The sequence below is a fragment of the Urocitellus parryii genome, unplaced genomic scaffold (genome assembly GCF_045843805.1).
Source record: "Urocitellus parryii isolate mUroPar1 unplaced genomic scaffold, mUroPar1.hap1 Scaffold_321, whole genome shotgun sequence".
NCBI lineage: Eukaryota > Metazoa > Chordata > Mammalia > Rodentia > Sciuridae > Urocitellus > Urocitellus parryii.
This window is the reverse complement of record NW_027552943.1, coordinates 59,517-86,580: the sequence shown is the minus strand read 5'-3', so window position 1 is coordinate 86,580 and position 27,064 is coordinate 59,517. Positions and strand designations below refer to the sequence as shown.

The following is a 27,064-nucleotide window of genomic DNA, read 5'->3' as shown; positions in this document are numbered from 1 at the left end:
TAATTCAGTGATGCTCAAGGTCAGAGGTTCTCATCTGGCTGCTCTGCCATCCTTGATGTTGGCTTTGTCCTTAGGTTAATTAGCAGGTGGATGCAGAATTTCAAGCAGCCTATTGGGACTTCATATCATACAAGCAGGGTTTTCTCCTCATAATGTATATTAACTATTGCACTGTGACAAATTATCACAAAACTTAACAGTTTAAAACATTTATTATCTCACAGTTTCTGAGAAGTAGAACTGGTTGGTTCTAGCTCACGGTCTCTCATGAGGTGATAGTCAAGCTGTTGGCCAGGACTGATGTCATCTGAAGGCTGGCCTAGGCTAGAAGATCTGCTTCCAAGCTTATTCACATGGTTGCTGGCAGAAGGCTTTGGTTTCTTGATATGTGGGCCTCTCTACAAGATTGCTCAGGACTGCAGCTGCCTTCCCCAGGGTGAGTGACCCAAGAGAGAGAGAGCAACCACAACAGGCTTCAGTATATTTCACAGATTGGTCTCAGAGTGACACACCATTGCTTCTGCAGTATTCTACTGGTATTTTGGCCCCACCCTAGTACAATGTGGTACAACAAAAGGATGTGAATGCCAGGAGACATTGGGAGATCATCTTAGAGGGTGGCTGCTACATTGTGGTTCCTTTCAAGTGAGAGAGCCTTTTCCAGAAGCCCCCAAGTGGATTCTCTTCACATTTGTTGGCTGGAATTGTTCATGCCTAATCAATAGCTCACAAGGGACTTGGGGCCATCACTTTTGGCTCACCACAATCATGACTGATCTCTGGGGCTTGGATCTGCTAAAGCACAGGGTGGGGTCTAGGAGGAAGATGGGTACCTGAACAAATCAGGATTGTGTGGAATGAGGAAGAGGTGACGGCAATGGATGTCGAGTAGGTGGCCCACAATGCCTATGGTGCTTACTGTTAGATGTAACACACAGGACAGAGGTTACATCTTTTCCTACTACTGCATCTACATTGTGTAGCCCGGGCCTGATGCAGGGTAGATGTGACAATATTTGTTGAATGAATGGATAAATGAATGAATTCATGAGCAGACTGAAAGACTATAGAGCAGGGGGTCTAGGACTGGTACAGGCAGGTAGGGAGAGGTATCCCTAGGCCCTAGGCCCCTTCATTTCTTAGAACTCAGGAATCCACCTACTCCCACCCTCACCGCCAGCTCCAAAGATAGACAGGTTTGGCAGAATTATTCTCACTTTATTTCTGGAGAAGTTTGATCAGATGCAATAACACTGATTCCAGGCGAGGGCGGGGGAATGGGTTCCCCTGAAGCAACCAGTATCCTGTGGCCCAAGGTGTCCCCCCATTCCCAGGCCTGGGTTCTCCCTCAGTTACAGTTAAATAGAGAGAGGAAGATCTCCCCAGGGAGCATTGGAAGGAGGGTTTCCTCCTGCACCTGCCCCCTCCACACAGAGGCATCTGAGCACAAGCTATTTACAGTATTCACATCCACTGTACCCCACCAAACCAAGGCAAATACTACAGATGGCCCTGCCCCAGGGGGGAGGCCAGAGAGGCTGTGAGTGTATGTGTGTGTATGGGGGGTGTCTGCGCGTGTGAGCACACGAATGCACTGAGGGGCAGGGTCTGGCTCCAGCCAAAGAGACATCAGTCTATAAGGTGCAGATTAACAACAGAGAGGACCCACCCCCAGGGGCCCAGGCCACTTCCATCTGTGTTCTGTCTCTTTCTCCTCCAGACATCCTGGTAGATGACGCAGAGGAGCCCTCACAGCCATGCCTGGATCCAAGGCAACCCCTTAAAGGACTTCTAGGGGAAAGGAGGAAGGGTAGAGTCAGGGAAAAGCTTGCCGCCTGGGGTCTTCAGGGAGCAGCAGGGAGAACCTCTTGCAAAGCTCTAAGAAGAGAAGGCAGGGCTCGGGGATCTGGAGAGGGATGCTGGAGGGTTGGATCTGGGTCCAGGAGCCAGGGGTCCCTACCTGTGACCTGTGGAGGCTGCACCACAGCTTTCTTGAGGAAGGCTTCTGCTTCTGCAAAGGGCAGGATTGCCTCTGGTGTTCGACCCAGACTCTTGTCCCCAGAAGGTCCCTTGGGGGAGAAGCCATTCTCTTGGTGTGCTGGAAGAGGCTGCAGGCCATTCACCAGGGACCCAGGTAGCTCCTTGCTTGGCAGGCTGTGAATGAGGGGGCCCCAGTTAGCACCTTGCCTCCCAGTCCCCAGGCCACCCCCCAGGTCTAGCCTAAGGCTGCCTTCCTGATCAGGGTCCCTAGGGCTGGGAGCTAGTACCTCCACTGTGGCTCCTGGGGAGCTGGCTCCTCTTTCTGCACAGCTTCCTTCTGCAACCCTGAGGGTCGAGCCTCTACAACTTTCACAGAATCTATGTCAGGGAAGGAATGGTCATTGGCCAGTGGCTGGCAAGTGATGCTGGAGGTTGGGGATAGCAAAAGGGATGGAGATAAGGGGGACAGGGGCTTTACCTGGGTCAGAATTGTTGGATTTTGCCTCCTTTCTGTCCTGTTTCTGCTTTGAAGAGGAACAGCAGTCAGATCCAAGGGCTATCTGGACCCATCTGACTGTGGTCCTCAAGTCTTCCCCATCTGGGCCTCCCCCACAGCCTCCCTCCTTCTCTGGATGCCTTTCACATCCTCCTCCCCTCCTCTCCCCAATCCCTACTCCCAACCCAGGAATCCTGACCTTGGTTTCAGCAACTTCTGACTTCCGAGTCCTCTTCATTATCTCCTCCAGACGCTGTTTGGAGGCCCCAAACAGTTAGGCCCAAGCCCTAATTCTAAACCTCCCACCAACCTCCCACCAGCCACCCCCAGCTCATAACAACCCTTTTCAAGCCGGGAATCAGAACTGGCCCCAAGTCCTCATCCCACCCTCTACAAACTCTGGGCTGGGCTCTCTGGTTGCATTCAATTAGCACCACCCAACCCAGATGCAGACCACGCCCAGTACATAGACCACGCCCATGTGAGCCCCAAGGGCTCCCCACACACCTTTCTACGCTCTTGCCTCTCCTGTTCCTCTCGCTGGAAGTGCTTTTCCCGCTCCAGACGCTGCCTTTCTGCTTCTTCCCGGGACCGGGCTTCGGCCTCCTCTTTCTGCCAAAAACTCCAGTGAGCTTTGGGCACCTGGCTCCAGCCCTCCTCCCTCCTGGGCCTTCCGGCCAGCTGGGGCACCTGCTTCTGCAGCCGCTCTTGCTCCTCCTGCTCCGCCTGCGCCTTCTCTCGGGCCTCCTGCTCCTCCCGCCTCTGGGCCTCGGCCTCTCGCTGTGCCCGGGCCTCGGCCTCCCGCGCCAGCTGCTCCTCCCTCATTCTTCTGAAGGACAGGGGAAATGAGGCTCAGTCTGAGCCTCTTCTCCAGGCCACAGGGCCCCCTCAGTCCCCGAGGGCACACTTACTTGTCCCTTTCTGCCTGCAGCTTCCGTTCTTGTTCCTCGCGCTCCCGCTGCTCCCGGGCCTGGCGCCTTTTCTCAGCCAGGAGTCGAGTGGCTTCTTCTCGGTCTGTGGTGCCAGCCATGGGTTTGCTAGGGGTCACTGGGGGAGCCGGCGCTGGGGGTGAGGTCAGGACAGCAGTACCTGGAGGGAAGCCAAGACCAGCGAGTCAGCACACATCCGTACAGGCACCTCTGCCACCCCAGCTTACCCCTGCTTCCTGGACCTCAAAGTAACCCACCCACTAAACTGCTACCATCCACACTGAGTGGCCTGTGTTCTGAGGGCTGAACCTGCTGGGGGCAGTAAATATTTATTTTTTTAGTTTTTTAGGTGGCTACAGTATCTTTAGTTTTTATTTTTATGTGGTGCTGAGGATGGAACCCAGTTTCCCACGCCTGCCAGGCCAGCGCTCTATCACTTGAGCCATAACCCCAGCTCAGCCCCTCTTCTTGTACCAGTCCCCAGGCATCTCTGGTGGCCCATACCCCTGACCACCTCCCATGCAGGCAAAGCTGGCTTCCCTCGCTTTTCAGTTTCTCTTCATGCCCACCTGCAGGGATCTCTGCTGTGGGCTGCTCCTTCTGGGGCTGGGCAGGGGTGGGTGAGGGCACAGGTGAGGGTGCTGGTGAGGCTGGAGCTGCTGGCTCCTTCTCATCACTTGCCCTGCTCTTGCTCTGGTTCTTGTCCTCTGGCCCTGCTGTGCTGGGGCTCTCCTTTGCCTCCTCCTTCCTCCGAACCCGCCCCTTGGGTGATGCGGTGATGCCTCTGGGGGACGGTGGTTTCGGGGGCAGAGTGTGTCCTGGCCCTGGGCTGGGGCAGGGGGAGGCAGGCCTGTGCCAGGAGGGAGAGGATGGCCGGGCCTTGGACTTGGAGCTGAGAGAAAAGATGAGGGTTAGAACTGGAGGGCAGAGAGTGTTCAAGCATGCACACCACACTGAGCGTCACTTCCTCATGGAAATGTCCCTCCCCCAGGCTAGGTCAGCACTCCCCACCTATTTGCTCTTACAATACTGTATCATTTCCTCTTAGTGCATACTCTCCAGTTTGTAACTGCATATCATTTGTGAGATTTCTTTCTTTCTTTCGTTACTGCGGAGTGAACCCAGGGGTGCAAAACAACTGAGCCACATCCAGCCCTTTTTATATTTTATTTAAGAACAGGGCCTCGCTAAATTGCTTAGGGCCTCACTAAATTGCTGAGGCTGGTGATCCTCCTGCATCAGCCTCCCAAACCACTGGGATTACAGGCCTGTGACACTGCCCTGACTTGTGAGATTTTTTTGATTTATGTCTGTACTCTTGGGTGTATACACACACACAAACACACACATACACATATATAATCTATAGATGGACACGATAACTTTATTTTGTTTATTTATTTTTATGTGGTGCTGAGGATTGAACCCAGTGCCTCATAGGTGCTAGGCAAGTGTTGTACCACAGAGCCACAACCCCAGCCCTAGCCTGTATTCTTTTTTTTTTAATATTTATTTTTAAGTTTTAAGTGGACACAATATCTTTATTTTACATTTATGTGGTGCTGAGGAAAGAACCTAGTGCCTCGTGCATGATAGGTGAGTGTTCTACCACTGAGCCACAACCCCAGCCCCCTTAGCCTGTACTCTTTAAAAAAAAAAAATTTGTAGTTGTAGATGGAGATGGACAGAATGCCTTTATTTTATTTGCTTATTTTTCTTGTATGTGGTGCTAATAATTGAACCCAGTGCCTCATGCATGCTAGGTAAGCATTCTGACACTGAGCCCCAGCCGCACCCCAACCCCTCTAGCCTGTACTCTTTTTTTTTTTTTTGGTACTGGGGATTGAACTCAGGGCACTCGACCGCTGAGCCACATCCCCAGCCTTATTTTGTATTTTATTTAGAGACAGGGTCTCACTGAGTTGCTTAGCACCTCACCATTGCCGAGGCTGGCTTTGAACTCTGATCCTCCTGCTTCAGCCTCCTTAGCCACTGGGATTACAGGGGTGCACCACCATGCCTGGCTAGCCTGTACTCTTTTTTTTTTTTTTTTTTTTTTAGTTGTAGATCAAATAACCTTTGTTCTATTTTATTTATTTATTTTTTAATGTGGTTCCAGGTTTCGAACCCACCCAGTGCCTTACGCATGCTAGGCAAGCACTCTACCACTGAGCCACAACCCCAGCCCCTAGCCTGTACTCTCAGTGAGAGCAAAAACTAAACCTGACTTAGCTCACCAAAGTGCTTACCATAGTGGTCAGGCACTGTTTTAAGTATTGAGATGCTTCAGTAATCAAAACATGAAAGAGGTCAGGCACCGTGTCCCACACCTCAATCCCAGGGGCTAGGGAGGCTGAGGCAGGAGGATTAGAGTTCAAAGCCAGCCTCAGAAAAAGTGAGGCACTAAGCAATTTAGTGAGACCCTGTCTCTAAATAAAATACCAAATAGGGCTGGGGATGGGGCTCAGTGGTCAAGTTCAAACTCAGGTACCAAAAAAAAAAAAAAAAAAAAAAAAGGAAAGAAAGAGGGAGAGAAAGGAAGGAAAAGGAAAAGAGCAAGATAGAATAGGGAAGGAAAGAGAAAGAAAAAGGGAAAGGAGAAAATACAAACTTGCCCTGAAGGGGCTGGGGTGTGGCTCAGCAGTAAAGCAAATAAACAAAATAAAGATACCGAGTCCATGTACAACTAAAAAATATTTTTTAAAAAGGTATTGTGTTAAGTACAACTAAAAAAAAAAAAAAAAATGCCCTCAAGAAACTTTCATTCTAGAGTGCCTGCCCAGCAAGTATTTGTGAATGAATGCGTGTATGCATGGCCTGGGGTGGTGCAGGGCCCGCCCACCACTTGCACCCACCTGAGCTCAGAGGTGGTGCCAGCAGAGAGACGAGGCCGCACAGTTGCAGGTAGCGATTGGCGCTTTTTGAGGCTGCGCTCCCGGGCCAGGGCACTCTTTTCCTTCTCGTTTTCCCTCTCCTTGTCCTTCTTCTCCTTTTTCAGAAGGGTGCTGAGGTCAGTGCCACTCGTGCTCCTGGGTACAGGCAGCCTGTTCCCCACTCTGCAGGCTGCACTCACTCGGGAAGAAAGGAAAGGAAGAGGAAGAGGAAAAGAGTGCCTGGCCGACGGCGAACCGGAGCGGGGCTGCCCCCGGCACTGGGCTTGCGCCGCTCTCCGCGCTCCCCAGCCGGGGTGCAGCGGTGCACGCTCCGGGGGGCGCTGCATGGCGGTGTCAGGGGGCTGGCGGAGGCCGAGCGCGGGCAAACGGGCACGGCTGCGGAGGTATGAGTGCGGTCGGGGTGCGGCCCAGGCGCGAGGCGGGCCCCTGCCCGGCCCCTCGTGGGGTGTCTCCCAGAGCCGCTGCCCCTACCCTGGTCACGGCCGTTGCGGGGCAAAGTGACCGCACTGCGACTCCGAGCCAGGAAAGAGAGGGTGGGCGTCATCAGACGATCCACTATGCTGCTCTCCCATGCACTCAGCTGCAGGCTGCGATCTGGGGGGAGAACACCAGAGAAGCAGGTCACTACAGGCGGAGGTATAGGAGGGGACAGGTACTGTCCTCAAGATGAGCCCAAGGATTCTCATCCAGAATGAATCTCCTGTTGAGTCACACGGGGCCACACTTGTCCTTCCTGAGATCTGGACCTCCACTGCCTACCCAGACAAGAAAACACTTCCCCGGGGTAACACCCTGCATGGCTTCAGGATTCTGCCTACCACTGTCCCCAGATGAAGTGGCTCAGAACTATGAGCATAAGAAGCAGCCCTGCAGGATTGGTGGAAGACCCAATCCACCTCTTCCATGTCCCTCTGTAGGGTCCTGCCTATTCTGCTCTCAGAGTACTGGTCTGGGGCAGGCATGAGCCTGTGCATTTGGGACAGCGAGGATCCTTGGTTCCTCTGATCCAGTCTCTAGAAGTCCTGTGCCAGGGTGAGGCTGCTAGGGGGCCTGGCTGCCCTAGGCCACCCTGCTCTGTCTCCTCAGCTGCTGGGTTATTTTTAAGCGTCAGTCAGGTGGGGTTGGTGCAGCAGCTGATTTGGTTGCTAGGCAACAAAGCAACCAAATAAAAGCTAAAGAAACTTATAAATAACTCCTACCATGGCTCCTTTCATATGTAAGCACCAGGGCATGGTGGGAACGCAGAGACTGTGCCACCCTGGTTAGCCACAGCTCTGGAACTAGCCAAGGCCTTGGCTGGGGCTCTGAAGGCAGAGTGGGGCAGGGTTGTATGGACCTCCAGGGTGGAGCCAGAATGACCCCCACACAGCACCCAGGCCAATCTGACACATGGGGGTAAGGCCATCTGTCTCGGGTTGGCCCAGGCCAGCTGGCTGTGGTTGGGGATAAAGCTGCCAGGCTATTCCCACTCTCAGCCACCACCCCAACTTGCTCTTGAGGCTCCTGCCAGGATTTCTGCCCTGTGGGCCATTGTCCTTTGTCTCTGTTCTCCTCTCCTGCAGGGCACAACTCTGTCCTGAGGGTCCAGATCCAAATGCCGGCTCCCCAGAAGGGCATAACACTCTGGTTGGGATCAAATGGGGATGGGGACCTGGAGTTTGTGAGGGCTCCAGGGACGGATGTTCTGGCTGGCTCTGGAGGAGGCCTGGTAGGGCTACAAGGGGCTCTAGAGGGGGAAGGCTGGGCCTTCTCTTACTTCTACTGGGGGAGTTCCAGAGCGTGGCAGAGGACTTTGAGAGCCGCTTGTTGATTATAGAGTCCACGTGTTTGGGCAGGTTTACTGCCGACACGGAGCACCTGCTCCCACCTGGAGGGGAAAAGACACGGCATTAGGGCCGGGCCAGACAGGAGCCAGGGGGGGCACTGAGGCCTTCCATGCAGGATGCTCCGAGGGTAGGGTGGGAGAGGGAGGAGTGGGCAGGCTAGGATGGGGAGGAGGAGGCAGATTTGGCCCTGGGAGGAGGAGGATGAGAGGTAGGTGATCAGAGACAACTTGGGTTGGGGGAGCCGACAGAGAATGAGCAGAGGGAGGAAATGGTGTGACTCTAGAAAAACTACAGCCTTCCTGGCCAGACCAAAGGAAGCCATTCCCTAGGCTGGGTGCTGCAACCCCTCCCCACAACCACCCAGCATTGGCACTTGCTGACACTGCCCAGCCAAGGCACTATGGATACAACACCCACATACTGGGACAATGCAGACGTTCCTGAACAGAAGAACCCACACACAATCACTAGCACAAATTCACATATTCATCCAGACACACAAAGACAAAGACATGCAGACACAGGCATATAGAGTGGTAGGTACTTATGCATATGCACATGTGTGTGCAGACATGCACAGACAGAAACACGAATAGCAGACAATGTGTCAGACCCAGATGCACACAAAGCATGAACACACTGAAGCAACCTGACTATAGCTGATATTTATAACAGCTAGCATTCATGGATGCTTACCATGTGCCAGGCACTGTGCTGGGCACCACACACCTGTTACCTCACTTGATTCTCCAAACATCTACCTACAATCTCGGAGGCAAGTAGTATTGTTATCCCCATTTCATGATGAAGAAAGTGAGATGTTGAGAAGTTAAAGGTCACAGCACAAGTGCCAGAGCTGGAGCCCCAGTCTGTCTGACTTAGGAGCCCTCATTGAGGTACACAAGGCCACAAATACACCATTGCAAACACGTCAAGCTACACAAAACAGATCCATGAGCACATACGCTAGAAGGTAAGAGCTAGAAATACTGAATTTTGCCATTGCATAAAGACATCCAAACACAGTGGTACATACATGCTGGCAAAGAATCAGACCAAAATCTATGATGAGTCTACATGAAGAGAACTCAAAGACAAAAATCTACCTTCCAAGAGAGGGGGTGACAGTTTTCTTTAAATATCCAGTGTCTGCAGGGCATTAAAATCCTCTTTTATGTATCATCAACTAATAGTAATTGACAGGAGGAAAGAAGACTACTCCTAAAATGACAGAGGTTTGAAGAGCAAACCAAATGGAGAGAATCCATCTCTGATTTGATAGTGGAAGGGACGATTCGGTTTACAGACCACTCCAGAAGATACAAGTCACGAGAAGCCAGACACACCTGGTGCAGGGAGCCACCACCTCCTTATATGGAAGTTGGCCCCTTCCCCACTTTGCCAGGCCTCAGCCTCGCCCACCCACCCATCAGCCCTTCCAGGCCACTCACTGGTCTTATGTCCTGGGGAGCTGTGGTGCAGGGCCCCTGCCCAGGACCAGCGCTGCTGCCGGATTTCAGCCCATGTCTTCTTCACTGACCGCTGGATGGCTGCTTCATAGCGCTCCTGGAGAGAAGTCTGGGCTCAGAATCATCTACCACATCTAAGAGAAAGCCTTATTTCTCCTGTGACAGTGCCTCCCCCTACCCAAGCTTTTCCTGACTCATTGCAGGTAACCAGGGTTACTGAATCCTTGCTGTGATTAAGGATATGTGCAATAGATCCCTTTGGACTTCTTGGAGAGTTTTTCACTGTGCCTGAGTCATTTCCTGGGTGTTCTGAGCTGTTTTTCTGAGGATGGGGTAGGACTCTCCCTGCCTAGAGCTCCTAGGCAGAGCTATGTCCCACTGGCAGGGAGGGTCCTGACCTTGGGGATGTTTCCCCTTTAGCCTGAGGCCACCTGGCAGGGTCAGGCATCTACCCATGTGGCAGTGCTAGGCACATACACACAACCTATGCTACACACACACACACACACACACACACACACACACGGACACAATCACAGGGACCCACAGTGGCATGTAGGGGAGCAAAGGCGGCCCAGGGTCACAGATGGGACCAGTGGAGACATGAATACCCATGTGCATACAACTTCCAGTACAAGGACATGCAGGCCCCAGCGTGCAGAGCTGTGCAGGCCCAGTACCAACCAGCACCTATGCACCTTGTTTTTCTCCAGCTTCTGCCGCTGTCGCTCCTCCAGGGCAGCTCGGCGTTGCTCGGCTTTAAGTCGCTGTTCCTCCAGCCGCCGGCGGCGCTCCTGGAGCTGCTTCTCCCGCAGGGCCTTGGCCTTCTCCTCCTTCTCCAGCCACACTGCCTTCTTGGCCGCTGTGAGGGGAAAAGGAGCCAGGCCTGTGAGGGGTTCTGCAGTAGGTATGGGCCAGACACCTCCCTGAGACCCTAGCCCAGGTAGTCTCTCTCCTGCCTGCCTAGGTGGAGCCTCCACTCCCAGACCCCCTCTCACATTGAAGGGCTTCCTGAAGACAGGCTTCACGGGAGGCCTGTTTCTCCAGCATTGGCCTCCGGTTTCTCGGAACTGAAGGAGAAAGGGGCTCTTCAATGCAAGATCCCCATCTGACTTGACTGGACAGATATCCGTGTATTGTGGTTAAGAGCGTGGATCTGGGTTGCGATGAGGCCTCTGGGTTTGAATCTCAGCTACTATACTAGCTGTGACTTCATCTCTCTGAGCCTCAAAATGGGCAGAGAGAGTTAAAGGAGACATGCAGAGTGCACATGAAGCGTTCCAGCAGCAGCAGCAGCATCATTCACAGGATGCTAAAGGTGATGATGACCGTAAGGGGACGACGATGCCTCCACACTCACCCAGGTACTTGGCCCGCTCTTCTCGCCGCTCCTTTGCCAGCTTGTGTCTCTCTCCCGACTTCTTTACATCTTAGAAGGAACATGAGCTGGTCAAAATGTCTCCCCAAGGAGCAGTCAGCCTGGGGATCCCTCTGTCCTGCCCCTCTCCCCCTTCATCTTCTCCAAGGAAAAGGGGGTTCCCTCAGGCGGCACTGCCCAGTGCTAGAACATGAGCCAAGGGGTTTGGACCCAAGACCGGGGACTTCACACATACCTTGTTTGGTGGGGGGGCTGTCGGAGGCTGGCACTGCAGTTGGGGATGGCTGGCTACTCCTTCGAGAAGGCCTGGCATCCCGTGGGCCTGTGGCTGGTGGGGTGGGTCCCCTGCTTTTTGCTTCTGAAGAAGGGGATTCTTCTTGCAGGAGGGCTGGCCTAGGCATCACCTGCCCCGGTGGACTCTCTGGTCCCACTGGGAGCTGTTTAGGGCTAGAGGCATTCTTCATGGCAGGAGGGGTGTCCGGGGGAGTGTCTGGGACCAGGGCTGACATTGGTGGTGGCGGTGGTGGGGGTGAAGGGTCTCCTTCTGGAGAAGGTCTTGGCTCTGGGGGGATTCTTGCTATCATAGCTGAAAGACCAACACAAGAGAGGAGTGAGGGTCAAATTGTATATCTGGACCATCGGTTCAATACAGAGCTATCTCCCTTGCCCAGTGGACTTATTCATTTGTCGAGGCCAGTGTGGACCAGACATAATGGTGGGGAAACAGCAGAATCTCCGACTTTGAGGAGCGTGCCCTTTGGCAGGGCAAATAAATAGCAAGGTGGTTCCAGGAGAGGGTAAGCACCACATCCTGAGCAGCATGGCAGAGATGGTGGACCTGCATTTGGATGGCTTCCTGAAGAAGCAGCAGCCAAGCTGAGATCACTAGGATGAGTCGGAGTTGGCAAAGCAAGGAGAAGAGGGTTCTGGCAGAGAACAGCATGTGCACGGGCGGAAAGGAGGAGGGTGTGTTGGAAAAACTGAGAGAAAGTTTGAAGCCCTTGTTCATGCACCAAGTGGTAATGACTGTTTTTCATGTCTTTGACCTCACCCTTCCACTCTACCTCTGGACCTCAGTGCCCAGGCCAAGGTCTGGTTCATAGAGGGTACCTGTGCAGGGCACACGGGATTGACTGGGAGGACGAACAGAAGCATGGGCACAAGTGGGATGCCTGTGTTGCTGGAGTCCCCAGTGCAGCAGACAACCAGCTCCATCTACATCTATTTTGCAGTCTTTCTTTTTTTTTCCCCAGCCGCCCTCAGTTTCTTCTTTTAAGACATGAATATTTCATGAACCTTATACAAGACACCAAAGTGCCCAGTAAGGAAGACAAACAATTTGGCAAATATGCATGTACATATGTGTACACGTGCATGCCAAGGGGCAGCGGAAAGACAAGCTGCAGTCAGGCAGCTGAGGGCCCAGTTCTGATTTCACCACCTCAGACAGGGAGGAAAGTCCTACCTCTCCACAGGCAACCTTGGACAAGCCACTCAACCTCTCTGAGTCTGTTTTCATATCTAAACAGGTATAAAGAGCCCAAGCTAGTGGGGATGACAGTAGGGTACTTAGCACAATGCCTGTGTCAGTAATAATACTAAACTCCCTTTTCCCGTGGGTCTTGTGATGCCTCCAGGACTCTCAAAGAGTATTCTCTGGCCTGGTATTGTGGTGCATATCTTTAATTCCAGCCACTAGGGATGCTGAGGCAGGAGGATTGCAAGTTCAAGGCCAGCCTCAGAATCTTAGTGAGACCCTCATCAACTCAGTAAGACCCTACCTCAAAATTTAAAAACAAAAAAGGACAGGCCAGGCACAGTGGCGCACGCTGTAATCCCAGTGGCTTGGGAAGCTGAAACAGGAGGATTGCGAGTTCAAAGCCAGATTCAGCAACAGCGAGGAGCTAAGCAATTCAGTGAGACCCTATCCCTAAGTAAAATACAAAATAGGGCTGAGGAGGCACTGGAGTTGTGGCTCAGGGGCAGAGCGCTTGCCTGGTATGAGTGAGGCACTGGGTTCGATCCCTGGCACCACATATAAAATAAAGATATTGTGTCCATCTACAACAACAACAACAAAAACAACAAAAATAGGGCCAAGGATGTGGCTCAGTGGCCAAGTGCCCCTGAGTCCAATCTCTGGTACCTCCCCCCCCAATAATTCAAAAAGGGCTGGGGATGTAACTTAGTGGTAAAGTGCCCCTGGGTTCAATCCCTAGTACAAAAAAAGAAAGAAAAAAAAGAAATCCTCTGCACGCCTATAATCCCAGCAACTTGGGCAGAAGGATCACAAGTTCTGGGCCAACCTCTGCAACTTCTCAAAATAAAAACACAGAAGGGCTGAGGGTGTAGCTCAGTGGCAGAGTGCTTGCCTAGCATGGGTGAGGCCCTGAGTTTCATCCCCTGTACTGAAAAACAAAAGTATCCTGTGCATGTTGAGCCCTGATGCCATCTGCTGCTGTCCTGTGGGTACCAATGAGATGGGTGGGGACACAACCACCAACCCGAGAGCAGGACAGTGTCTGTGTGAAGGTGCATCTAGGGAAGCATGTTTTTTTTTTTTTTAAATATTTATTTTTTAGTTCTCGGCAGACACAACATCTTTGTTGGTATGTGGTGCTGAGGATCGAACCCGGGCCGCACGCATGCCAGGCGAGCGCGCTACCGCTTGAGCCACATCCCCAGCCCTAGGGAAGCATGTTTTGCTTTTACTGAGGGCCTGGCCCACTACACTAGGGCCCTGTTCTGGGAATTCGGACCCTCTGTGTGTGAGATAAACTCCCATTCCTGGGAGTTCAATGGTGACTGAAGATGTCTTTGGAGTCAAGATGCCTTTCTCAGGGAGGTGGGAATCTAAGGGTTGTTTTGGTCTCTGAAGCTAGACTATTCGAATATGAATTCTGGTTCCCCACTGTGTGACCTTGGGCCAGTGACAGACCCTCTCTGTGCCACAAGGCCTGTCCTATGAAATGCAGACATTACCTACCTCACAGTATTGTGATGAGTGTCACTCACTAACCATTAACAGTACTATATTCATCAAGAGCTTCCTATGTGTGTGCAGTGCTTTTTACACAAACTTGTTTTAATCCTCAGGAAACATCGCTTTCATACTGAAGAGGAAAGTAAAGCACAGAGAGGTTAGGTAGAGTCATTTGAGGTCACAAAGCTGGTAAATGAAGAGGCCTAGACTTGAACCCAGCATCTTTCACTAGAACCCACACCCTTAGGCAGGGGACCTTCCTGCGCCTGTCTCAGGCTTCTGCTCATTCCTTCCCTTCCAGCTTCCTGTGCTCCAAGTAAGAGCCCCAGCTGAGGCCCTGTCTCCCAGTGATCCCTCCAATTCTGCCAGACCCCTAGGCCCCAAGACAGGCCACCCGGCTGTCCCCTTACCAGCTGGAGACAGAGGCCTGGTCACTGCCAGCCTGTTTCCCAGCCAGTTGCAAACTCTTTAACGCCAAAGGGCAACAAAACTAGTGGCAACCACTGAGTGAGTAGTAAGCACCCTGCCACACAGCCACTTTGAGAGGCAGACTCTTACCCCATCATACAGTGAGGCAACCAAGGCACCCCACTAGCTGAATCGCCCAGGGTCATAAAACTGGTATGTGGCAGAATAAGGATTTGAACCCAGGACTGTCTGGGGCCAAAGTCTGGGTGTGTGAGTATCAAGCTTAAAGGCTGAGGGCGAGGCCTATGTATTGCCCTTATCCAAGCACCTGTGCGTGCTGCAGGTGTTGCAAGGAAAACTGGTAGGCGTTGTTGTCTACACCTAGGAAACTCACACCCACCACCCAGGCAAGAAGTGAATCCCCAAGTAGGTCCAGATGAGTCCTGTGCAGGGAGGCTGGGAGGAGCTCAGCCTATTGCAAGGGACGTGCCCTGGGCGTGGAAAGGTCTTAGGCTGCAGACTCAGACATGCCTGAGTAGATCCCGGCTCTATGTGGGACCCTGGGCAAACTCAGAACCTGTGCAAACCTCAGTTTCCTCACCGAGTTGTTGGTACAGATGTGAGAGGGTATGTCACCTCTGGTCCCTGGCAGGGACTCATTAAGCAGTACCAGGCCAGAAGAATCTGTCTATTTCTGACCTCTACCAAAGAGCCCACTCTGTCCAGCCTTCACTCCACTGCTTAGTGACCAGGCTTTTCTCAAGTGAACTCCACACCACTAAGTCCACGAGCCCTTTCCCACCCTTGTCCTGTCAGCTGCATTGGACAGGTGGACCCTTCACTGCTCCTTCAAGCACCCCCTCAGTTGGCTTTGGAGACCAGAGATCCCTGTTTCCTTCTGCCTTGCTGCCTGGGACTTCTGCCCTCTCTGCTGACCCCTCCCTAACTTCCTAACCTCTCCAGCTGCCTGCCCCAGGGCTCAGCTGCACATGGAACTCACCTCTTCTCTGTCCCCACGCTCTCCCCTGGTGATCTCATCCAGACTCAGGGCTTTAAATACCATCCCTCTGCTGACGACAACCAAATTTGTTTCTCCAGCCCAGACCTCTCCCTCCAGGACCAGTTTCGCTCATGCAACTCCTACTTGACACCCCTGGATGCCCCAAATTTAACACATCCAAACTCAGGCTCCTCTTCCCCCAACCCTGCGCCTCCCCCAGTTTTCCCCTGCTCAGTTAATGGCAACTTCATCCTCCAGCTCCTCAGGCCGCTGAGTCGTTTCAGACTCTTTTCTTACATCATACTCCATGTCTAATTTCTCAGCAAATTCTTTTGGCTTTCTCTTCAAAGTATATCCCAGATCCAATCAGTTCTATCTCCACTTCTATCACCTCGACTTGAGCTACTATCATTTCTTACAATACTCTTTGCTCCCATTCTTTTCACAACATGGCAGCCAGAGTGATTTTGTTTAAAAATAAGTCAGATCATGTCACTCCCAGACAAAATCCTCCCCAACCTCCCCATCTTGTGGGGAGGGAAACCCATAGTCATCACCATGGCCTCTGAGACTCAGGGGATCCTCCCTCCATCTGGAGCCTGCGGCCTCTTGGACCTCATCTCCTCCTCCCTCCTCCACCTGCTCAGTCTCTCCAGCTCTTACTATGTCCTCTCTGCTGGGAAGTCACTGCCCCCATATTCTGCTGACCTCATTCCCTCACCTTCTTCAGATCTTCACTCCAATATCTTTTTCCACAAAGCCTTCTCTAACTCCTTATTTAAAACTAGGAAGCCGGGCTCATTGGTGCACACCAGTAATCCCAGTGGCTCAGGAAGCTGAGGCAGGAGGATCTCAAGTTCAAAGCCAACCTCAGCAAAAGCAAAGCACTAAGCAACTGTAAATAAAATACAAAATAGGGCTGGAGGTGTGGCTCAGTGCCCCTGAGTTCAATTACTGGCACTCGCCCCCGAATAAATAAGTAAAACTATGAACTACAGCTGGGCATGGTGGCTCATACCTGTGACCGGGGAAGCTGAAATAGGAGGATCAGAATGTTTGAGGCCAGCCTCAGCAACTTAGCGAGGACCTAGGCAACTTAACAAGACTATCTCAAACGAAAAAAAAAAAAAAAAAATCATGTAGCTCAGTGGTAAGCACTCCAAGGTTCAATCCCCAGTACCAAAAGAAAGAAAAACAACAAAAAACTATGAACTGCAGTGAAAGTCTCCATCTCCTTCTCCACTGTCTATTTTTTTTTTTACTCCGTTTTTCTCTATAATCTCAACCACCATTACTTCTTTTTTTTTCTTTCTTTTTTAGAAAGGGGTTCTAGCTATGTTGCCCAGCCTGGTCTCTAACTCATGGGCTCAAGCAAGCCTCTCACATCAGCTTCCCCAGCAGCTGGACTAAGGGTGCACAGCCCCACGCCTGGCTGCTAACCCCATTTGAACACTGTCCAACTGCTGGACTATAATCTTCTTGAGGGCACAAAGTTTTACCTATTTTGTTAAGTGCTCTAATTCTAAGGCCAACAGAGCCTAGCACATAGCTGTTCCACAAATAATCGGGGAATGAAGAAATTAAAAACCCCACCCTGGAGGGAGCATCGTCTCCCTTCTTACTTGGAGGACTGCAAAGTCCTGTTTTACCACACCTACTGCTGCTCTCTCCTGAGCAACCAAAGTGATCTTTTCTTTCCTTCTTATTTTATTTATTTTTGTTCTGCTTAATGAATCCAAGGCTGCGTTACCACTTTACATCACCATTCCTTTTTTTATTTTGAGACAGGATCTTGTTAATTCTGAGCCTGACCTTGAACTTGAGATCCTCCAGACTCAGCCTTCTGAGTTGCTGGTATCAGCATCAGGCCACAGTAAGTTTTTCTAAAGCAGATCTGAATAGGTTATTCTTCACTACTTGAGACCTCTCAGTCAGTGCCTTCCCATTGTTCTGGAGATAAAGGCAAAATGCTTCAATCTGATCTATAAGCCTGGCACAGTTCTGAAGTCCCTGTTCCCCGCCACCATACATCTTAAATCTCTTCTACCCTTCTCTTCTCTCTTGCTCTCTGAACTCCAGCCACACTGACCTTTTCTTTAACTCTGATAATCATCCAAGCTCCTTCCTTGTCACAGGGCCTTTGCACATGCTCTTTCCCCTTCTTTTTTCTTTTTGTTAGCTCCTACTTAACCCTTCAGATCTTTGTTTAGTCACCATTTCCCTGGTGAGGCCTTCTATGGCCTCTCTGACTGGGATAAATGCCTCCACTGTACACATTTGTGGCTTCATGTGCCTTTATCTGGAGCACTGTCACTGTCAGCCCCCTCCTAGACTGTGAGGAAGGGCTAGGCCACCTCTGCTTTGCTCACTGCTGCATGCCCAGCAGCTCCCATTGTACCAGGTCCACAGAAACAGTGGGAAATGCTGCTGTGCCGTGAGGCGGCCCTGGCATAACGCAGGCGCATATGAAGGGAAAGTTTCACTCTAAAGAAGAGTAGGTCCATGCAGCAATTTATTGCAAAAAGAACAAACACTCCAAGGGAAGCAGAACAACCCCATCTCAACAGAGTCTGGGCCGCTTCCTGGTCTAAAGTACTCAGGTAGAAGTTAACAAAAATAATACTGAGTGTTTCCTCCAGAACTGAACAAGAAAAACTTCTCAGGAGGCAAACAGGGCATCTGGAACTCCTCTTGTGACCTGGCAGACTGTTGACCCTGAATACAAATGTTTCCTCAGAATGATGCCAACTCTCATGAAATATCATTGGGACAGTGTTATCGCAAACAAATTGTATTAAACCAAGTTAACTCCTTGGTTAATTATCTATAAGGTATTGTTGAGTCCTCTCTCATTATTCACATTTTCTGTCATCAGATGTGATCCTTCACTGAACATATTGGTGCACATCTTTAATACCAGAGAATCCGGAGGCTGAGGCAGAAGGATTTCTAGTTCAAGGCCAGCCTCAGCAATTTAGCAATTTAGTGAGACCCTGTCTCAAAATAAAAATTAAAAAAGGACTGGGGGAGACATAGCTCAGTTGGTAGAGTGCTTGCCTCGCATGCACAAGGCCTTGGGTTCAATCTCCAGCACCAATAAATAAATAAATAAATAAGGACCTGGGATGGGGCTGGGGTTGTGGCTCAGTGGCAGAACACTTGCCTAGTGTGAGGCACTGGGTTTGATCCTCAGCACTACATAAAAATAAATAAAATAAAGGTACTGTATTCATCTACAACTAAAAAATATTAAAAAAAAAAAAGAACTGGAGATGTAATTCAGTGGTAAAAAACACCTGGGTTCAATCCCCAGTACCAAAAAGAAAAGAAATGTGTCCTTTGGCTACTTAATTTTTATCTTATTTTTGGTCTATGCCAGATTTTGAGGTTTTAAGCACTGTCAGTTTTATTCTGCTACGTTGATATCCACCAGAAGTATTTGCTGAGAACTGGATAAGAGACAGATAGTTTGTATTTATTTCTTGGCACAAAGAGCATTAGCAGGGCAAAGGTGCAGGATCTGGTTGCAATTGTGGGGTCAAAAGGTCCTGGGTTGGGGCTGGGGCTGTAGCCCAGTGGCACGAGTGAGGCACTGGGTTTGATCCTCAGCACCACATAAAAATAAATAAATAAAATAAAGTTATTGTGTTCATCTACAACTAAAAATTATTATTATCACTATTATTATTTTTTAAAAAGGTCCTGTCTTACTGGGCCGCAATAGCACATGGCCGTAATCGCAGCAACTCAGGAGGCTGAGGCAGGAGTTCAAAGCCAGCCTCAGCAACTTAGTGAGGCTTTAGCAACTCAGCGAGACCTTGTCTCTAAATAAAAAAAATACAAATATATATATAAAGTAAATATATATTATAATAAATAATAAAAAATAAATTATATATATAATTTATTTATATATATATATATATATATATATATATATATATATATATATAAAATGCCTCTCTCTAAATAAAATATTTATATGTGGCTCAGTGGTTAAGTGCCCCTGGATTGAATCCCTGGTACCAAAAAAAGTCCTATCTTCCCCAAAGAGACTGCATTTGGGGTCTGCAGAAAGATTGGGGCCAAGTCCTGGGGAGTGCCGTGACATGTCTGGGGTACTAGCTCCCCCCACCACCCTCTGGAGCTAAAGTCCCTTCCTCCTGCCCTCCCTCACCCTACCCCATCAACTCCTGCTGGCCCAAACAGTTGCATTTCTTTTTTCTTTTGGTCCTGGGGATTGAACCCTGGAGCACTTTACCACTGAGCCACATCCCCAGCCCTTTCTATTTTTCTTTTTTTTTTTAAAGGTAGGCTTTTTAAAATATTTTATTTTTTTTAGTTCTCGGCGGACACAACATCTTTGTTGGTATGCGGTGCTGAGGATCGAACCCGGGCCTCACGCATGCCAGGCGAGGGCGCTACGGCTTGAGCCACATCCCCAGCCCTTTTTTTTTTTTTTTTTAAATCTATTTTTCATCTTGACACAGGTTCTCACTAAATTGCTGAGGCTGGCATGATCCTCATGCCTCAGCCTCCCAAATCGTTGGGACTAAAGGGATGTGCTGCCCTGCCTTACCCAGTCTTGTCACAGCACTGATAACTCAATCTCCCTTCCTCTTCCCCCATCAGTGTGAGATCCAGAGAAGAGATTGCGTCTTGATCCTTTTGCAACCCCAGAGCCTCATACAGGAACTGCCTGGCACAGAGTAGGAGCTTGTGTCTGCTAATGAATACTTGGATGGATGAATAAATGGATGGATGGGTGGATGGATGGATAAATGGATGGATGGATGGGTAGATGGGTGGATGGATGGGTGGGTGGATGGGTGGAGGTGCTGTGAAAGGCTGTATATACAGTGCAATCAGGTCCCAAGGTGCTCCAGGCCCAAATGTCTCTCTAAACCCTAAATGTCATGGTCATATCAGCATCTTGTGCGTACCCTGACAGCTACTGCTCCTAAATCCAGGAAGAGAAATAAACTAATTTGGGGGAGGTGCTGGGGATTGAACTCAAGGGACTTTACCACTGAGCTACATGCCATCCTGTTTTGAATTTTGAGGCGGGCTCTTGCTGAGTTGCTGAGAGTCTCATTAAGTGGCTGAGGCTGACTTTGAATTCCTTCTTCTGCCTCAGCTTCTAGTGGCTGGGATTACAAGCATTCGCCACTGTGCCCCACAAAACAAACTAATTTATTAGAGTCCTATCACAGGCACTTTCCCTGTCTCAGTCAAGTCTTATGACAAGCCCAAAGGGAAAGTACCACGAATGGCCCCTGTTTTACAGGTGAGAAAACTGTTACTCAGACAAGTTATAAGTGGATTGTTCATGTCGGAGTCAGAGGTAGGATTGGAACCCAGCTTTGTCTGATGACAAAACCCTTATGTCACACTGTTTCTGGTATATGGTCACATCACCCCTCCCCGAGGCACTGCCTGTTCCCTAAAGAAGGAAGTGACTTGTCGACTCCCGGGGAGGTTCCCCCCACAAAAGCAAAGGGTGCAGGGTGCAGGTGGGGCAGAGAGGCACTGAGCTCAGAGCACAGGAATGCAGGGAAGGCAGGCTCTTGCCCAGGCTGGCCATCAGGAGACAGGGAGGGAGGTACCTGGACAGCGGGGAGCAGAGGGGGTCCAGACAGCACCCCAGGAGGAGAACACATAGGAGGCAGAGGCATGAGACAAGTGAGACCTCTAACAGAGCCCTCCTGGCTCCTGAGGTGACAACACCAGACCAGACAAATGAAGACAGAGAAGCAGGCAGAGGGCAAAGACACTCGGCAAGACGGACAAGGACACACCAGAGACGGGAGAGGCACCAACAGCATACCTGGCTGCACAGTGGACACATGTTCTGCTTTCTCTCACAACACACAGGGACACACACACATCCTGAGACAGACAGACAGACATACACAGAGCCAGGTACCCCCTCTGAGCACAAGGGAAACCTAGAGACACATATATGCACAGATACTCCATGTCCCCCATATATTTATCCAGCCTTGTCCCGGTCACTTCTGCCCTCCCTTTCACCTGGGCCTGGAGAAAGTCTGACTGGCGACAGGGATGCTGGGCTTGTGACAGGCCCAGCAAACTGCACTGAGCTCGTTAGTTCATTCCGTCTTCAGGCCTAATAAGGCAGATATTATCAACTCCCCACTTTACACATCAGGAAACAGATTCAGCAAGATTATGACAATTGCTTAAGCCACGCAGTTTGGTGGGTAGCAAAGGGGTCTGGAAGCCATTGGGGTGACAGTCTCTACCCCTCAGTCTGCTATCCAATGGGGCAGCTTCCTGGGTTTCCCTGCCTTCTGGAGATGTCTGGGCTAGAAGAATGAGGGATGGGTAGGAAGGACAAAGCTGGGGAAGCCCAAATGTGGGACTGGGACAGGGAGACTCTTAGGGGCAGCATCACTCCTGGCCTGGAGTGACTGGGAGGGCACAGCCTGCCCCAGCAGTTGGGCTACAGGGCACCAGGGCCAGGCAGAGGCTTCTGTGGATGAGAAAGCCCAATAAAGCCAGGAGCCCTACAGACACTGCAGATCTGAAGGAGCTCTCTGGCCCAGCTGGCGGCCATTGTTCCAGCCTCCAATCAGGAGCACCCACTTCCTGTTATTTTAGGCGGCAGGAAATGACCCCATCCCGCAGCCTGGGCTCCACCAAGTCCCTCCCTGAGCCTGAGCAGGGAAACCCAGGCACAGGCCCAGAGGCAGAGGGCAGGGTCCAGCCCTAGGCCAAGATCTGGGGATGGCCCATGAGCTAGATTGTCACTGCCACTAGGGCTGTGACTGCCTTCTGGTCCAACTTACTCAGACTCCAACTAAGTAGGATTCACAGGGAACTCAGAGGCTGTGCTGGCTCTACCTTTGCCTGCCACAGAAAAGATCAGGCAGTCCCCAAGACCAAGACGCCCTCAGGAGACCAGTTATGGAAGAGAAATGGGCTAGACCCTGTCACTAGCCAGCTTAGCAATGATAAATCAGTATAGAGATTTGGTGCACAGACTGAGTTCAAATTCTGCCTCTGCCAGTTCCTGTATGACTGGAAGCAAGTAACCTTGCCTCTCTGGGCCTCATCTGTAAAATGGGAATAATATCAGTTCTACTCATGAGATTGTCTTGTGAAATAATGAGAAAAAAAAATGAGACAATGCACATAATGTGATGAGCATTATGCCAGGCACAGTGAAGGCCCTAAACAAATAGGAGTGGGAGACAATAGAGGGGAGATAACTTGGATTACCAGGGAGTCTGTGTCACATCTTCTCCTACAGTTGGTGAGGAGCACTGAGGGAGGGCAGCAAAACTGATCCCCACCCCCTTACCAGGCTCTCTGCTCCCCTCAGGGCAGAGCCGCAGCTGAGAGGTGATGGAGGAAACACTGGAGGCTGTGCCCTGGGGTGCCAGGCAGAGCAACCACCAGCCAACAAAGCTGCATTATCTGAGCCCGGCTCTTTGGCTCTCTCCCTGGCCCCAAGGCCCAGCAGGGACCCAAGGACATGGTTTCCAGCTGCTTTCCTCCAGGCTTGGTCAGACCTGAGACCTGCCTGATAGCCTTCAAATGCCACCACTATAGTCTGGTTTTTAGCCTCCAGCTCCTTCCCTCACCTCTGCCCCACCAAGAGCAGGTGCCCATCTTGGGGAGGAGAACCAAGCTGACCTAGCACCCCTCCTCCTCATTTGCATATGCATGACTAGGGGTTCATCAGAGGCCTCAGGACTCACCAGCCCAAGGAGGGACAGTGGGAGGTGCCAGTCAGGCTAGCTGATGTATGAAGAGTTGTGGCCCCTTGTGCCAATCCCAGCTTCTACTGGTCCTTTCAGGTCCACATCAAATACCTCCTCTTCCACGAAGCCTTCCACAAGCACAGCACACTGTCCACTGTATCACCACTACACATGGCTTCCCTCCAGGTGAACATCCCCTGCTTTCCCCTCTACACCAGGCTAGGAACGTCCCCCACTCCGGCTGAGCCGGGGTAGGGACTCTGTTCTCTATGTCAGCCAAGCCAATACCAAGCTGCACAGTGGCACGTCAGCACAGTGCAGGATGTCTGCACCTCTTGGGGCTCTTCTCCTACTCCTATTGTCACATGTCTGTGTAGCACTCCCCTCCCCTGGCCCTCTGACCTCTTTGCCTCCTGAAGTTCTAATTCATCACATCTTCTCCTCCTCGGGCCTCTGAATGAATTAGAAATAATACCAACAAAAATCAAAGTGCTGGCATTTATTGAGAACTAATTCCACGCAAGGGCCTAGACTAAGAATTTGAAGTATTCATTTCACTTAATGATCCTAATGTCTTTATGAGATCATTTCTAACATTGTTCTCATTTTATCAATGGGAAAACTTGAGACAGGCTAAGCAACTTACCGGAAATCACCCAGTAGTGTTATGAGGTAGAATTTAAATTGTTTGATTCCAGAGTCTACACTCTGAAACAAACTACCTCCCAATTCCCACCCCCACCTCCCCCATATTTCATCCCTCCCTCCTGGCACCAGTTCCAATGAGCCTAACCACAATAATGGTAATAACACTTTATTGTGGGTGTCTGGTGTCTCTGTGCCAGGTTCCTTCAGGTTCATCATCTCTAACTCTCACACCCCACATGGTTGATAACACGACCCCATTTTCCAGGGGCAGAGACTGTGGCTCCAGGAGGTCATCACTTGCTCTAGTCCAGTAGTCAGTAACCATCTAACTGGGATTTCCACCCAGGTTTTCTATCCCAAAAGCAGGAGCCATACTTTCCCCTGTCCCATGCTGCCTGCTGTTAGTGCTCCCTGTGCAAGTGCACATGGGGGCAAGGGACCTGACACGTGCACTCAGAGTTTCAGGCCCACATCTCAGACTCTCCCAGGGCACATGCTATGGGCATGACATTTACTCCCAGGAAGCCCTGTCTCACTGGGACTCCTGTCACCTTCAGCTTCTCTCTGTGTAGGGACTAGCCACCATCCTGACTCAAGTTCTCATATAATTCCGTTTAGACCCTTGTGTAAACAAGAGTTTCCCAATCCAGGACCCTGTAGGCAGCTCCCTGCCCTCACTTATGACCCTGATTCAGCTCAGAATCCCATCATATCCTCACATTCAGTCTATACCCCCACCCAAGTGTCCCAGTTATAATCTAGCACCTCTCTAGCCCTTTAGGTCACCACTCCATCCACTCCATGTATACTCCAGTGCCAGGGGACTCTTAGGTACAGAGGGTCTGTAAGCAGATGGATGGACCAGGCAGGGCCTCCCTGGGTATCCCCTCCCAGGATCAGAAGAGTCAAAACAGATGCAGATACCCTTGTTTCCAGCAGTCTACACACCTCCTAAAACCCACCAGTTTGACAGTAGCCTCCTCTCCTTAGCCTCCTAGCTCCCACACCTACAGGGTCCATTCCACACACCAATGCTAGCATGGGGAGGAGCCCACCCACAGCCAAGCAGCCCCACCTTGTCCCAGGCTCTCTCTGCACCCACAGACACTGTTTCATCCAGGTCCCATGCCCCAGGGGGCAGGGAGGTGACTGGGATTAGGCTTTAGGACTACATGGAGGTGTGGGGACAGGGCCACCTCCCCCCTGAGTCAGTGGGAACAAAACTTGGGTCCTCAGTAATCATGTTCTTCCCTCCCCTTCCAGGAAGAAAGAGAAAAAGCCCTCCCTCCACCACCAGGCCAACCAGAAACCTGTCCCCACCCCCTCATCAGCTGCTCCTAGATCGAATGGGATTTGCAGAAGTCCTGGGCAATGGTGGTTGGTGGGGTGTCCGGTGGGTAAGGGAGCTTTGGTTGTCTGGAGCCTGGAGAGTGCGAATGTGAGTGTGCGTGTATGTGTGTGTTCTGTAAGAAAGGAGGGAGGTATCCAAAAGCTCAGGCTGAAGAATGATGTGGCAGGTCCGGGGAGTCCAGACCAGGAACCTTCACTTCATTCTGCAATGCGAGACTCAGGCCCACAGTTGCGGGGCACGAGGGCGGGCAGGACAAGCAGATTTACTTATGTCCCCCTCCTCCCCAAATCAGGCTGGGTGGGCTCCGGAGTAGGCCTGGCTGCTGGGGAGGCGGCCCACTCCCCAGCTCCCGCCCTCGCCCCAAACAATGCCGCCTCCCCCTCCCCCTCGCCTTTATCCGGCGGGTTACTTGGCAGCCGCCACTAGAGACCTCCCCCTCTTCTGCCCTCCCCTCCAGGCCGGCTCGCAGCAGCAACAGGCCCTTTGCGCGGCAGCTGGACGGATGGGGTGGGGGAGAGGTCTGGGCCAGGGCCTGGGAGTGGAGGGACTAGGACCTAGGCTTCGGTATGCAGGGCGCCAGGCCCGAGAATCTGGACCTCCAACACACATTCAGGCTAGGGCCACACGTGTCCACACGGGATGGGGAGAGGGACAGATGCCCCAGCTCAATTAGAAGACGATCTTCTGGGCCTGGGGTGGATGGAGAAGAGGGGTGGGGGTAGGGAAGGCGAGATGGCACTGGGCTGCGGTGGAAGGGTCATTCCAAAACTCCCGAGCTGGTCCCCGTGGATCCCGCCTCTCAGTGTGTCCTGGCACCCGGGGTGGGGGAGGGGGCAGCTGTCAGAAGATGCGTCGGTGGCCCCGAGCCCCGGCCACCACCGCAGCCTTTATTTTTAAACTTCCAAGTGGTCAGAGGGCGCGGCGGGGGAGGGGTACCCGCCCAGCAGCCGGCCTCATCCTCGGCCTCCAGGCGGCCCTGGACCTCCCTCCCACCTCGCCTCTGGTGGCTCCCGGCATACCTGGGGGTGCACCGGGACCCGGCTCCGCGTGCGGGCCGCTCTCCATGGCTGCGGCGTCACTGGGGGTCTTGAGGTCTCAGCGGCGGCGACGGCGGCGGCCCGAAGCCAGGACAGGGGTCCCGCGGAGCATCACGCCGGGCCCGCCAGGCGGGCAACGACTCGGAGGCGGCGACGCTCCCGTAAAGTCGAGGCTGGTGGCCTGCGAGGTTCGGGGTCGCCGGCCGCCCACTGTCTGTGGGTTCCGGCCGAGATCCTGCTCTGTGCCCGGCGCTGGCCCAGTCCCTGCCGCGGCCCAACCCTATTGTACCGCCCGGGCTGGGCCTGGCCTCTTCTGCAGGAGCGTACCAAATGCAATGCAGGGAGAGACGTCCCTGAAGAGTCCGGGGACAGAGCCACCACAGGCCCACCCTGCCCGCCCCGCCCCGCCCTGGGTCGCGGCGCTCAAAACCTCGGGACCTCCATTCTGTCGCCAACGCAGAGGGGGCGCCGCGGCTTTGGGAGGACGCCGGCTGAGCTGCCTCCCCCTGCGGTCCCGCGTTGGTACGCGCCACCGCGCGAGAAGTCTATGTAGGGAGCGCTCGGGTGACTCACCCGCCACTGGGACCCGAGGAGTGGGGAGTGGGGCTGGGAACTCGCAATCCTACCCTGGATCCTGGGGGCTATGGCTTGGGGTTGAGTGGGCAGCATCGAGTCTAAATTCTTTACCAAACCCACCTCAATCTAAATTCATCCGGGAGACGTCGGGTGGCTTGAAGGCAGGTAGCAAAGAGAGCTCTCAAGGGTTACGCTTTCTCTCTTCTGGTGATGGCTGGGATGGGGAGAGACCTGGGCGCCTTGCTGCCGCCCTTCCTCCTACATCCTAGGGTTGGTGTCTTCCCGGTTCCTCTGGGGTAATTACAGCCCTGCACGGCTGCTTTATCCAGGTCTCTAATCTGCTGGGTCGTTTCTGCTCC

The 27,064-nt window shown here is 52.0% G+C and overlaps 1 protein-coding gene across 1 annotated transcript; it reads right to left on the bottom strand.

Annotated features, from left to right (window-relative positions):
- Window positions 1-255: 255 nt before the first annotated feature.
- Window positions 256-26,461, bottom strand: Map7d1 (MAP7 domain containing 1). Its single transcript, XM_077794568.1, has 18 exons — window positions 26,112-26,461; window positions 11,208-11,558; window positions 10,955-11,023; window positions 10,293-10,456; window positions 9,577-9,691; window positions 8,056-8,166; window positions 6,771-6,893; window positions 6,524-6,674; window positions 6,261-6,431; window positions 3,975-4,297; window positions 3,388-3,565; window positions 3,167-3,305; window positions 2,984-3,088; window positions 2,676-2,729; window positions 2,459-2,501; window positions 2,268-2,358; window positions 1,961-2,154; window positions 256-1,791 (listed from the first exon to the last, which is right to left on the bottom strand). The coding sequence occupies exons 1-18, from the start codon at window positions 26,155-26,157 to the stop codon at window positions 1,781-1,783; spliced, it is 2,439 nt and encodes an 812-aa protein (XP_077650694.1). The 5' UTR covers window positions 26,158-26,461; the 3' UTR covers window positions 256-1,780.
- Between the last annotated feature and the right edge of the window lie 603 nt (window positions 26,462-27,064).

Coding starts and splice junctions, on each gene's coding strand:
- Map7d1 (XM_077794568.1), bottom strand. CDS start 26,157: ATGGAGAGCGGCCCGCACGCGGAGCCGGGTCCCGGTGCACCCCCAG. Junction 6,675..6,770: donor CCGCAACGGCCGTGACCAGG/GTAGGGGCAGCG, acceptor ATACCTCCGCAG/CCGTGCCCGTTTGCCCGCGC. Junction 3,089..3,166: donor AAGAGCGGCTGCAGAAGCAG/GTGCCCCAGCTG, acceptor AGTTTTTGGCAG/AAAGAGGAGGCCGAAGCCCG.